Here is a 14232-nt window from a genome sequence, read left to right as displayed (position 1 = left end):
AATCAAGTCCTGCCAGATGGGCAATTTGGAGCCAGTCATTCTCTCTCAGGCCTAGGAAGAAGGCAAAGGCAAATCACTTCTGAAAATGTTGCCAAGAAAACTTAAGGAACTTGTTTGCTTTATCACTAGGAATCAAGATTGACTTAGACATGCACACAAAAACGGTACTGACATACTCTCTCCAAAGGAAACACTACAAAACACTTTAAATCAACATCACTATTTCAACAGTAATTTGCTCTTCAAAGTACCTACATCAAAATGAAGAATTCATTAACATGGTTAGGATGTTAACAGTCTTACGTCTCCACTGTTAGAAAAGCCTTTTTTCTGCTGACATCTTCTGACCACTTCCAGTAGCAAGGGCCCATCTACTGGGGCTTTAGGTTCTAAAATACCCAAGTCTTGAGCTAAACTTTCTCGAGGTTCAAGTCCATTTGACTGCAAAAACACAAACACAGATACACACATATGTACACATATATGCAACTCTAAGCCAAAAGGTAATTCATTTGTTCTCTATTTTTTTTACAGCAAACTAAATATAAAACATTTTCATGTCAAAATTCATAGTCATAAATTCCTTTTTACAATATGCAGATATCTGTGCAACAGATGTCCTCTTTTTCTTTTAACTTCCCATTTTTCATTGGTCTTGTAGAATTACTTAATTCTACAGCTTTATATACAAATGAACTTGACATGACAGATATTATGCTCTTTCACCTTCCAAATTCTTCTCCAGCTTAAATTTTAAACTAAGTAAATGAGCTCTCTACCAGATACTACAAACCAAATTCATTATATGAACTGATATAGAGATATCAACATAGCCAACCATAGTTGGACTGGAAAAAATGTTCATTTACGTTGTGACTTTATTGTGGCTACTGTAGTATAACATCCAAATACAGTAAGTAAATAAATGTACCGTATTGTATTTTACATTATACTACACTACACATTATGTCACCTATTACCATTCAGAAGTGGGCTAAATATATATTTGTAAAATACATATATAAATAAAAGGCTTTACTTTTAATGTATGGAGACTTCCATAATTAAGGTTAAATTCATTTTAATATTAAATTAGGGAAGAAAATAATTGGGAAACTAACCCAGAGGTATAGAAACTTCCTATAATCTTAAATGGGGAAGATGTAAATGTTCAGGGGAACTGGAGGTTCTTCATGTTTCACATAGATGAGCCATCAAATATAGACGTGGTTGGTCAATATCAAGGGATAAAACCTATTTTTATCCTATATAAAGTTGCTTGCAAGCTAAATCTATTTTAAATTCCTTGTTTCAGAAGTATAAAACTAAGTTTTGAATGCGTACAGAAAATAAAAGCAAGATCCATTCAGTGTTGTTATTCAAATATTAAACCATCCCAAATCTGAAATTCTGCCATGCATATTAGCAAATAACAAACAAATGACAAAAAGGTATCCGTAGTAAATATGATGTTGGTCTTTCTACAGCAACTAAGTTTGTGATACTGAAAATGCAAAATGTTTTCTAAACCTAAACCTAAACCCAACATTGAATTATCCAATGTTGTCAAGCTTAGAGAAATGTTACGATTTAAACCTTGCGTTAAATCTTGGGAGTCTGTGGCCACAAGAGGTATTTAAAGGCGGTCCATGGTGAAGAAAACATTGAGAACCACTGTGTTATAGGCTGAATATTCTTTACTTCTATCTTGGTCTAAGTGAAATAAACAAAAACTTGAAAAATTGTAATTTAATTATATCATCACAGCATAAATAAGACACTGAAACATTAAACTTCTCCTACATATAATCTATAGTGAGCATTCAGGATATGCCAAAACAGCAATACAAAGCATACTAATTAAGTTTAAAAATGAATTCAGGTTCCATTAAACCAGAACAATATCAGAGTATAATGTTGAAATAAAAATATTAAAAGTGCTTACTGTGCTTGATTCAGGTTGAAACACAGCTAAAGTAAAATCAAGATTGAAGAACTGAAGAAATTCAGCAACAAGACTAGCCACCAATCGGCCTTTTAAAGAAATCATATTAAATGTCTTTTAATTACAATTGTTAATCATTAAGACACATAATTTAACCTAACAAATACATTTTGGATTAAAAAACAAAAGATTTTAACATTCCAAAGGTGCTTGGGATTTTTAATATAAAAGAAAAGCATTTCAAAGTTCAGTAATGCTCTATAGTATGGATAGAAGTGGATTGGAATTTTGAGAATACAAATGTGGGCATGTTCATCAAATGGGATGCTTGCCTATTTGCAAAATACTTGACATGACAGACATAGACATTCACAATTATCCATTTAAATTCCATGATATAATTCCAATGGAAATTAGGGTGGGGTGGGGGTTCTAGGCATTCCTATAAATATTATTTTTATTTTATTTTATTTTATTAGATTTTTATACCGCCCTTCTCCTACTGGACTCAGGACGGTGAACAGCCAAGAATAAAAACATCACATGAAAAATTTAAGATTAATTTTAAAAGAATTAAACAAGTTTTGGCCCAATATAAAATTTAAACACCCCAACTAAAATCAATTAAAAATATCTAAGGGGGGGGGGGTTTCAAGCCAGCCCAGCTTGATGAAATAAAAAAGTTTTAAGGGCACAGCGAAAAGCATGGAGATCTGGGATCCTACGTATCTCCAGGGGCAGGTTGTTCCAAAGGACAGGTAATGCCACAGAGAAGGCCCTCCCCCTGGGGATCGCCAGCCGACATTGCCTGGCCGACGGCACCCTGAGAAGTCCCTCTCTGTGGGAGTGTACTGGCCGGTGGGAGGCTATCGATGGCAGAAGGCGGTTCCGTAAGTACCCAGGCCCTAAGCCATGGAGAGCTTTAAAGGTGGTAACCAACACCTTGAAGCGCACCTGGAAGACCACCGGGAGCCAATGCAGCTCGCGCAGGAGAGGTGTCACATGTCATATGATGCAAGAGCCTAGAATTATCCTTTATAACAGGGATGGGGAGCGATGACCCTTTTATGACTGTGCCAGCCATTCTGGGAGTTGAAGTCCATAAGTCAAAAAGGAGCCATCGTTCCTCACCTCTGCTTTATAATATGACATCTTCCTAATTAATTTTTAATTAAATCTATTTTAAAAAGTCAGGATGAAAAATATGATAAGCACCAATAGTGGATCCCTCGGGCACCACGGTGCCTAGTCTGATCTAGATCTAAGTATCTCCAAGATGCATTAAGTAATAAATATTTAATTCAAAGTTATTACCTACAAAGCCCTACATGGCACAGTGCCAGGTTATTTTCACGACTACCTTTTCTTAACATTTTCTGTCCATCTTACATGCTTCCAATGAGATGATGCTTTGGGTCCCATTTTTGAAACAATGTTACCTTGTAAGACCCAGGAGGTGTTCCTTCTTGGAGATGACTTTTGGCCTTTGGAACAACCTCCTGCTATATGCAGACTTTAAAAAAGAAATTGAGACCCGGCTCTTTCCCCTGGCACCTGGGTCGAGATGAGCTGAGTTCCCATTTCATGGGTACAACAAATCTTAGTTTCTGATCACCAGTTAACTCTTTTGTTTTAAGCTCATGTTCCATTTTACTTTTTTATTTTGGTGAGAGATTTTTGTAAGCTACACAAAGTCATTTATTGCTCGAGTTAAGCAATGTTTGAAACATATACATATTCTAAATAAATAAATTAATTTGCAAGGCTACATTTTCTTATTGGCCTGTATATTCTTAAACTGATGTATCTTAGCATTTAAGAGAATGACATCACAATTCCAACTGAATTCAATGGCTATTATTTGGCAAATGGAAAAAGACTGTAGCCTAAGTTGTGAAGCAGGACTTCTCTTCTTAGCAGTTGCACTTAGACTTATATACCTCTTCACAGTGCTTTACAGCCCTCTAAGCGGTTTACAGAGTCAGCATATTGCCCCCAACAATCTGGGTCCTCATTTTATCCACCTCAGAAGGAGAGAAGGCTGACTCAACCTTGAGCCTGGTGGGATTTGAACTGCAAAATTGCAGGCAGCCAGCAGGCAGCAGAAGTAGCCTGCAGTACTGCACTGTAACCACTGTGCCACCAAGGCTTTCTTACCCAGAAATCTCAATATAATACTTTGTTACTAAAATCTTTACATCTTTATATGACCAACATGTGAAGAATCTGGACTATTTTTAGTGCTAAATGTAATAAATATGAACATAGAAAAAATACAAATATTATTATTTTTAAAACATACAGGAATATATATGATTTTCATATCTTCATTAAGCTCCTTTCTTCCCAAATTGTTTTTCAATGGTAAAGCCTATAAAGGTTACCAGTAGATTTGTTTTTTGAAACTGATTTTTAATACCGAATCTTGGCATTTTGTGTTTAAATTAAATTACATTAAATTTAAACTATTAGTTGTTTATGAAAAACATCTTCAAGTAATAACATTATACACATTATTACAATGACCCACATAGTTTCTACTGAATACCTATGGATATAATTTTCATTTGCCATGTGGAAAGAATGTGAATAATAGCTTTTTCAAGGAGCCATAAAAGGTTATATTTATTTTTTGAGCTCATACAAGAAAAAATGAAATAATTCTGATTGCTCAGTACAAGAGTAATTCATTCATAAACATTCGTTCAATCCATATCAGTTCCACTATGTAGACCACACCAGAAATATATTCTGCAGAAAGGCTAAAACATCTTTACCTGCGATTGGCTATAATAGAATTCCTCTTCTCATATTCCAGTGAATTAGAGAGGAGGACCCTGAGCTCTTTTCAATTGTTATCTAATTTTTCTAGACTTAAAAAAAATGTTTCAGCTCCTTTGTCCTAGAAAATGGTTGCTGCAATATTTTGTCCAGGTTGTTTCCTTGTTCTCTACAGTCTCCCTTTCATTGTCACATGATCATTATTTGTGAAACGCATATTGTAACTTTAATGAACAGAAAAGAGGCTTACCATCTTTTGTGCTTAAAAACTTTTTCAAACTTTCATTTACCAGAGGAGTTTTATTCTGCTCAAAAAAAAAAAAAAGAAAAAGAAAAGAAAAACAGTTTAAGAGATTTCCCTACACTGCAAAATAATCAGTACTTCAAAGCAATATAATAAAAGCAGTAAAGCACTCAAGAGTTGCTTTATCAATGAGATGAACAGCATATGAATTTAATAAATAAGTAATGATGGGATTTATACTGAAGAGGCACATAACAGGTATTGATATTTCTGTTAACTTAAATGAACATCTTTTTGGTCCATCATCAGAATCAGAGAACAGCAGTCAATGGTTTAGTAGAAATACCAAGCTGATCTGAGTGTTCAACAACCATCAGAACTAGATAAATAACAGTCAATACCATACATATAGAAACAATTCAAATTTACAACAGATCACTCCCCCAAAAGGTAGTTACAATCTAATTATGATGCTCCTATGGCTTCCCCTCTGTGGTCATGTAAATACAATTCAGGCCCTTGACAATTGGCCCACATTTACAAGCATTTGCAATGTCCTTTTGGCCACATGACTGTGATTTGGGTTTTTTTTTTTTGGCCAAAAACTGCCATTTACTTAGTCATTTTTGGCAAACATGCCCCACAGTGAACAATTAGTTCATTTAACAATCATGGCATTCGCTTAATGATTGTGGATTCATTTAATGACCATGATGATTTGCTGATGACTGCTGAAAAAAAGTCATAAAATCGGGTCAATCATGTAATGATCCATTTTACAACCATCACAACTTACGACTATAATGGGCTGGCTCCATTAAGGTTGCAAGTTGAGGATGACCTTTATATGGTGGGATTGCCAGCTAAAGAAGAGAGAGGAGTTCCAGGCATGGAGTTGCTATAGAAAGGTAACAGCCTGAACAGCCTTAAGGATAAAATCAGCACAAGTTTTATTTCTGCAGTGATGGTCCCACAGCAAATGCAGGCTGGGTTGATACTGCTGACATCTTGGGAAACCATACTGTGTTCAACTGGAACATTTAGCTTTTTCAGATGTTACAAATTGTCAAACAAAAAGAAACCCCACAGTCTTCTCCCTCCCTTTAAGAGTTAGCACCTAATATTACCTGAGGATGCCAAAGGTGCTTTTTCGAGAGGCAACTGGACTTTGTTTTTCTTTGAAGACGTTTCACTTCTCATCCAAGAAGCGAAACGTCTTCAAAGAAAAACAAGGACATCCAGTTGCCTCTTGAAAAAGCACCTTTGGGACAATTATGACCTGGATGACTGAGAATCTCCATACACATTACCTGAGGACCAGAAATAGCTAGAATTAAGCATACTCAAATAGTTAAGGTTCCTTTACTTAAAAGTGTCAACAAAGAGAGATTTAATTTAATTTAATTTAATTTAATTTAATTTGATTTAATTTAATTTAATTTATCATATTTCTATGCCGCCCAACTCCCAAGGGACTCTGGGCGGCTTACAACAGAAAATTACAGAGATAATTACAGCTAATTTAAACATTTATTACTTTGATGCCTTACCTCAACTTTTTCTTGCTCTTCAAGTGCTAAAAATACAGCTGCCCGCAATTCTGCCTGCAATGAAAGTTTTGTATAAGATGATGTGTTTGTACATTAAGTATATTAAGAAAATTAGATAACACACAAGCCACATGTGAAGTGACGGACAGAAAAGTTGGATTTCCACCTGCTCTTTCATAATTCGGTTGCTCATGGTTTCTGTTCAACTATAATCATTTGTTACTCCACTGTATGTCCTGATCTATTGTCATCTCAACTACTTGAGATATGAAGTGAAACTTTAACAACTGACATATTTCCACTAGCTTTTTATGCCTTACTTTGTGAGATTATAAGGCTATGGGCAGGGATGAGCCTGCTAATCATACTTATAAAGTGTTCCAGGAACCTTTTGCCTAAGAATAAAATTAAATGTTTTAAAGACATACAGGTCTCACCTGAACAAAATTATCATACTATACAAAGTATAGCTCTCTAGCTCTCTGGAGAAAGATCTAATGCTAGGAAAGGTGGAAGAAAAGAGAAGAAAAGGATGACCAGCAGCTAGGTGGAAGGCCTAAATTGTGGTGGATATGGATGCATCATTGGAAGACCTGAAGGATCAGGCTAGGGACAGATCATCATGGAAAAAGTCTATGCTGTCACTCAGAGTTGAAGCCAACTTAATACTACACAATCAAACTATCAACTTTGAGCAAGAAATCAAATCATTATAACTTTATTACTGCAAAACAATTTCATTAAATTTTAATCTATACGTCAAATAAAACAATCATAAAAACTAACCTTATAGCTCCTGGATATTACCATTAAAACAGTCTCATTTAAAACCATTTTTTTTCTGGGATACATGACTTGCATGAAATCTAAAATCTAGCTTTTATGTTGCAATAACTACACCCATTTCTTATTCCACACATACTTTGGATGGATACATACATACCCTGTTTCCCCCAAAATAAGACATCCCTTGATAATAAGCCCAGTCAGGCTTTTGAGTGCATGGCAATAAGGCCAAGCACTTATTTCAGGGTTCAAAAAAATATAAGACAGGGTCTTATTTTCGGGGAAACACAGTACATACATACATACATACACACACACACACACACACATATGCATACATACATACAATCAGCAATTAAAGAAAATTCTGATTAAGACAAAACAGAAGCAAGATCCAGATTTCAATGTGCAAAGCCAAAGCTCTGTCTTGTGATAAAACAAAAGTATTTTCTAGCTGGTACTATCCAGTGATGTTTTTTAAATGACTCAGTCCTTCCTGGGGAAGTAGAGTTGGAGAAACATTTGCAAGGCTACTTTGAAGATAAGTAATGGAACAGCTTGCCTCCAGAAATTATATACGCTTCATCACTGGAGGTTTTTAAGAAGAGACTGGACAGCCACTTGTCTGAAATGGTATAGGGTCTCCTGCTTGAACACTAGAAGACTTCCAAGATCCCTTCCAGATTCGATTTGATCTGATTCAATTCAATTCAATTCTTATTCCTACATTTACCAGATAGTCACTTAGATTTACTCTAGTTGAACTCTGGCTATATAAATTATTTGCAGCTGATTGAGGCATGATCTAAATGGTTACCCAGGAAGAGTTTAAAATTGGATGGTACTGAAGAAATGCATAGGGTTCTTCAATCCATGGATGCAATCTATGGTAATTAAGATTTATATTACTCCTTTTTAAGACTTCCAAGGAGAGCTGTTGTTGGATCCTGCTGGTATTAAATCATCCTTTAAGGATGGAATAGTTCTACCAGCAATTAAAGAGGCAGTGACCCATTCCTCCCTAAGACACTGCCCCAATTTTTATCTGATCTAAAAATCTCCCATTTTAGGGAAAGTGCTGAGAAAGTAGTCAGTTTGGAGCTCCAGAATGTCCCAGAAAATAGAGATTATTTGGACCCCTCAGTTGGGTTTCAGAGCTGGTTACAGTACTGAGATGGTATTGATTGCACTTGTAGATAAACTTTGGCAGAGCTGGGATGGGTGGTGCATCATGCAATCTCTTAGCTGTTGTCAATACCATTGATCCTGGTATCCTTCTAGATCAGCTCTGAGGGTTAGAAGTGAAGCATATTGCTGAATAGGTTCTTTATTCCCTGGGGCAAATTCAAATCAATGTTGATGGGAGAAGAGAAATCAGCCTAAGATCCTGCTTTGTGGTGCTCATCAAGTTCTACTCCTAATGTGCTTATATTTAACATCTACATGAAACCATTGGATGAGAACATCTATTAAGAAATTAGGTATCATCAATATGCTAATGATGTCGTTATATATTTCTACCCTAGGCCAACCAAGTGATGCAGTCAAGGTTCTTACCTCATCCCAAGCAAGACCAAATGGTTAAAAGGTTTTGAGGTTTCCTGGTTCAAGGTATTCTCCTTCTTTAGTAATGGCTGGGGTTACCTCAAACAGAAATTATGCACAATTTGGGGACCCCCTTGAACTCTTAATTCCTACTTTTAAAAGCAGTTGGTAGCCATGACTAAGAGTGCCTTTGCACAAATTCATCTTATGCACCAGTAGTGTTCATTCCTGATTGGAAGGCTCCACTCATGAACATTATGGAATTTTTTTTTGAGTAGAAGTGATCTGGCATAATATAGATTTGGCTTGTCAAAAACATTTTGTTTTGACAAAGCTCTTCAACCAAACACAGGTAAATTTAGACAAGAGAAACAGGTCAGTTTAGGACTGGGAAGGAGTTCAAGAATATGAAATGAGAATAAAACTAAATGGAAATGAATTATATTTGAGTCATGTAATAAATAGGATCACTTACAGAAACTATATCAAACTTTTAAAGTTACAATATAATAAATGCAAGTCATATTAAATGTGAAATGGTACATAAAGAAAGAGGAGTAATTTCCTATGTAGAAGAGAAACAAAGAATCTTGCTAGATAAAGTCAAAAGCCTCTTTATTTCAATATTATATCACATAGTGGTGATTCAAATTAATCTAAGAAACCTGCAAGCAATTCATGAAGATGAATATGTTCTGTGGCTGTCTTTTGCAACTTTATTCAACATATTGTGCCTTTAATTCTGGCGATAGTATAACTATTAAGACTAGTTACACATGATAATCCTGTCCTCCATGAATGTATCAAATCCCTTTATTAATGGGTGGCCCTTAATTGAACTGATTGCCATGAATGAAATTTATTTTATTTTTATTTTATATTGGATTTCTATACCGCCCTTCTCCCTAAGGACTCAGGGCGGTGTACAGCCAGATTAAAAAAAACATGCAGAACAAATATTAAAAACAATTAAAAGATATATAAATTTGGCCCAATTAAAACTCATTTACCAATTAAAAACGTTTAAAACATTTAAAAACAGTTAAAAATTTCATCTTAATGATTAAACATGTACACTACTGTATAAAGAAATATTTCTTTTTATTGATCCTGGATCTCCTTGCATCTAGATTTATTCAAATCAGATTCTTATGAAAGAAAGTAACATCTATCTACTTTTCCATAGCAAACAGGATGTAATATGTTCCCATTCTAATTATCAAATCTTTTATAAAGGGTATTGCAGAGTTGTCCAAGAGTAAGAAGATACAGGATCCAGTCCTTTTTAATATTAGAACACAAAAGATAGCTAAAATAAAAAATTGCATTGGATTCAGGTTCAATTCCTGATGGCTTCATGTCAGTATCCATGCAACACTGTCGCAAAAGCGACATGTCTTCTCATGGAACATTTTCTTCTTTGGGTTTTTTTTTTAATTACCCAGCAGGCATGGTATTTCCTGGAATATAAAATTATAACGCTGGGACACAGTGACAGAAAAGAAACCCCTGTTATTTTAATCTCCTCTGTGACACAAAATGTAGCAGATAATCTGGTGGCAGTTCCTATTTTTCAGCTTAATTTACACCATGAGGTTGTTGTGAGAACAGAGGTAGCAGGGGGAGAAGCATAATCAAGTACATTATCTTGAGTTCCTTAGAAAACTAACTGGTTATATATGTGAGATGTAGGATTAATCTTTCTTTTCATTCTGAACCTGAGGCAGACTTTCTTATCCCGATGCCCTCGAAAATATGGAGGGGGGGCTCCCATATAACTCTAACCAGCCTGGTATTGTCCAACACGTGCAAGGGCCAGAGAAGACTGACCTTCTATCATATAATGAAACTGGGCAGCCAAAGTGGCAAGAGGCAGACAAAGGGAAGCTCTTTCTCGTGTAACCCACAGGAATGAGTCCTTCTTATGGCGTAATGCCACCTTCACAACTTTAAAAGAGGTTTTTTTAAAGCGTCCTGGAGATACGACTATTAACAGTTGCCATTCTCCACCCGATGACCATAGGCAATTTGCAGGAGCATAAATAGCGGCCTAGTGCTGCCACTGACCAGAAACCATGGAAACAGAACGTTGGGGCTTCAGAGGCCTTTATCTATTATGGTCCGGCTTTCTTAACGACCATTCACACCTTCCACCTCTCGACCACCTAGTAAAAGTTCGACGCATGCGCCTTTAATCGAGGGCGGTGCAAAGCGTCGTTGCCCCATTTGCCTCCCTTGAAAGCGGGAATAGTCGCGGCAGGCGGGTTGGTACGGTTGACGTCTCCTCGACCTCCTCTGCGGCCCGCGCAACCGGCAGCTTCGCTCTAGAGCGCGCCCGTTCTCTCTCGAGCGTGCAGGCGGGGCGCTTCGCCCGTTTCTTTCCCCCCGCCCCTTCAAAGCCAAGGCTTAGCCCCGCCCTTCGCCCCCTTCACCTTGATTTTGTTCAGCACCCCGCTCGTCTCCAGCGTCTGCACGAGGAGATCTCTCAGCTCCGTATCTTCCTCCGTCGTCGCCGCCGCCATCTTGTTTCTCCCTGACAACCGCCTAAACTGTAAGCCGCGATCTGCCCAGCCTCGCAGATTCGTTCCTCTACTAGGAAGAGGAGGGGCTTCGCCGAACCACGTGACCAACCGGCCTCCCGTCCACCCGAAGGAGCCGGGGGATACGTCACCCGCGCGAAGCGTGCGGGCAGCCGCGCTTTTTGCCGCCTCGAGCGTGCGGACGGGCAATTTGGGGACCCAGCTCTGCGATTGGCTGGATGGGGCGCGGAGGCGGGAGTTTTTACAAAGCGGCGAATTTTGATGGAGTTCGGTTTGGATTTGCGCGAGCGAAGGAAGTTTCTCCGCCTTTCCACATGGGAGGTCGCGCCAGCTGGATGAAATGGAATATTGATGTTCAGCCCAGGGTGGCTGGGTGTTTTTCCAGCAAAATAACAATCCCTTTCCTAGGAAAAAAAAAGGGGGGGGGTAACATTTCCCCTAATAAATGGGGGGGGGGGGGAGCAGAGAGAAGCAGGGCTGGATCTGGACTTTGGAAGGGAACCCAGGAAATTATGCTGTAGCCATCAGAATAGAGCTTGGAGGTCCAGCCCTCTACTCAAGCAGGAGACCCTGTACCATTTCAGACAAGTGGCTATCCAGTCTCTTCTTAAAAACCTCCAATGATGAAGCCCCCACAATGTCTGAAGGCAAGCTGTTCTACTAATTAATTGTCCTCACTGTTAAATTTCTCCTTAATTCCAGGTTGCTTCTCTCCTTGATTAGTTTCCATCCATTGTTTCTTATCCTGCCCTCTGGTGCTTTGGAAAATAAATCAACCCCCTCCTCTTTGTGGCAGCCTCTCAAATACTGGAATATTGCTATCATGTCCCCTCCTAGTCCTTCTTTTCTCTAGACTACCCAAACCCAAATCTTGCAACCGTTCTTCATATGTTTTAGTGTCTAGGTCTTTAATCATCTTAGTTGCTCTTCTTTGCACTTTTTCCAAAACCAAGAGAGGGAGTCAAATGGAAAAAAGATAACCAGCAAACAATTTTCTTGGCAATAATACGAAAGTAATGGTAATGTGGTCAATATGTGTAGAGTTTACCTTTTCTAAATCTTACTTAGAAGTACAGAATGCCGATGAGTAAGTTGTTTTCCATCCCTGTTTCTTGGTTGTAATAAGTCTTCAAAGTTTTATGTCACTATCAGTGCTGGAGCAGGAATTATGGTACCCAGTAGATGAAATCAACGATTTTTTTTCTAGAGTGCAGTACTTTGACCAGCTGCTATTTGGAATTGCTGTCCATGGTAGTTGCTATAACGATACAAGTAGTCCAAGATTTACAACCAGAATTGGGACCAGAATTTCCATTGCTAAGCAAGGCATTTGTTTTTATGATTTTGTAACCTTCTCTGACCCTTTTTGTCACGGTTGTTAAGCAAATCACTATGACTGTGAATCATGCATTGTTAAATAAATCTGGCTTCCCCCTTTGATTTTGCTTGTTGGAACCAAATGGCAATTATATGATTTCAGGACACTACAACCATCCTAAATACATGTCAGTTGCTAAAGGCTTAAATTATGATCATGTGATCATGGAGATGCTGCTATAATTTTAAATGCAAAGACTGGTTTAAGTCATTTAAGTCATTTTTTCAGTGTTGTTGTAACTTTGAAACATTACTAAATGAATGATTGTAAATTGAGGATTACCTTACAATATAAAAAAAAACTTTCCCTAAATAAATAAATTGCTGAAGTATTATTTACCAGCTTGATCAACTGCTTTTATTTCCAAAATGTCAGAGTTCCTTTGGATTTTGCTGCTCCTGCAGTGCGCAGTCTTAAGAATTTTCATCAGTACAAACAAGCTTGAACAAATTTTTCTAAAAGAGCCAACTTTTGCTAGCACTGTAAACTCCAAGTCTTTAACAAAAGGTGAAATATTTTGTGTTAATACAATGTTGAAATGCCTCTCCCAAAAGCAATAGTATAGATTAACTCTACACTACTGGGCTATGTCTAACTTTTCTGCATGATACTGGGTAATAAAAGTTAAATCTTTTAATGTATTTTTTATCTTTCTGATAAAGACTAACATGTGGCATTTATTACTTCTAGAATCATGCTGCAGGTGGCACTAAAAATACATGTCCTAATCTTTAAAAGCAACAATATTTAAAGTAATCTGTCAAAGAAATCTGACTGCAAAGGTTAGTTACTAGCTGAAACTTTCTGAGACAATTTATTTTATATTACTTTTTATCTGAACTCTATGAGGTAGTAATGAGGTATTGCTTATTTATATTTTTCATTCTTCCAAACTAGATAGTAAATAGATTATTTGTAATTATACTAATTCTGTGTGTATGTTCTGGTGGCATTTCCTGCCAATTTCCTCAGAGATACCACTAAAAGTATGAGGACGTTATGTGCCTAAGTAGCTTTAATATTACGCAATAAAAGAAAATAATGAAATACTAAGGTCTGTGCAGACTGTGGCCATGCCTTAGAGTGGGCCGGATGCATCACGTGCTGGCCATGGCCACACCTGGTTTAGCGAAGGGGAAAAAAGTCCTGATATGTGTTGTGACGTGAGTTCAACACCCCTGCGTTAGAGGTAATTCGTGGGTTCTATAGGTACTTGGCTGTTTCATGTTTGCAACAGTAATCTTGTAAAAAATAAAAGTTGAATACATATCTCAAAATATTTAGAAAACATCTGGAAAATCACAAATATTGCTAAACAAATTCAACATTTCTGTGTCAAAAGGATCTCCATTATAAAATATGAATTAACCTTATAATTCATTCTGTTTTTGTGAGCTTGCAACTAATCAGTTTGTATCTACGCAATAGACTTATGTTTAAGCTGAGTTTGATCAATAATCAAA

At 37.1% G+C, this 14232-nt stretch overlaps 1 protein-coding gene across 2 annotated transcripts in view; it reads right to left on the bottom strand.

The window, feature by feature from the left end:
* Nucleotides 1-11591, bottom strand: part of CEP43 (centrosomal protein 43) — a 32230-nt gene extending 20639 nt beyond the window's left edge. The window contains exons 1-5 of one of the 2 annotated variants that reach the window (XM_034428476.3): nucleotides 11284-11591; nucleotides 6521-6574; nucleotides 4977-5031; nucleotides 1946-2034; nucleotides 304-441 (exon numbers count right to left, since the gene is read on the bottom strand). In XM_034428476.3, coding sequence (XP_034284367.1) covers nucleotides 304-441; nucleotides 1946-2034; nucleotides 4977-5031; nucleotides 6521-6574; nucleotides 11284-11373 — 426 coding nt within the window. In that variant the 5' untranslated portion in view covers nucleotides 11374-11591. The remainder of the gene's footprint in view (nucleotides 1-303; nucleotides 442-1945; nucleotides 2035-4976; nucleotides 5032-6520; nucleotides 6575-11283) is intronic. The other variant, XM_034428475.3, reaches the window with a different exon arrangement.
* Nucleotides 11592-14232: the final 2641 nt, after the last annotated feature.

This window comes from Pantherophis guttatus, chromosome 1 (assembly GCF_059756535.1).
Source record: "Pantherophis guttatus breed Tessera chromosome 1, ASM5975653v1, whole genome shotgun sequence".
NCBI lineage: Eukaryota > Metazoa > Chordata > Lepidosauria > Squamata > Colubridae > Pantherophis > Pantherophis guttatus.
This window is presented reverse-complemented; position numbering and strand designations above follow the sequence as displayed.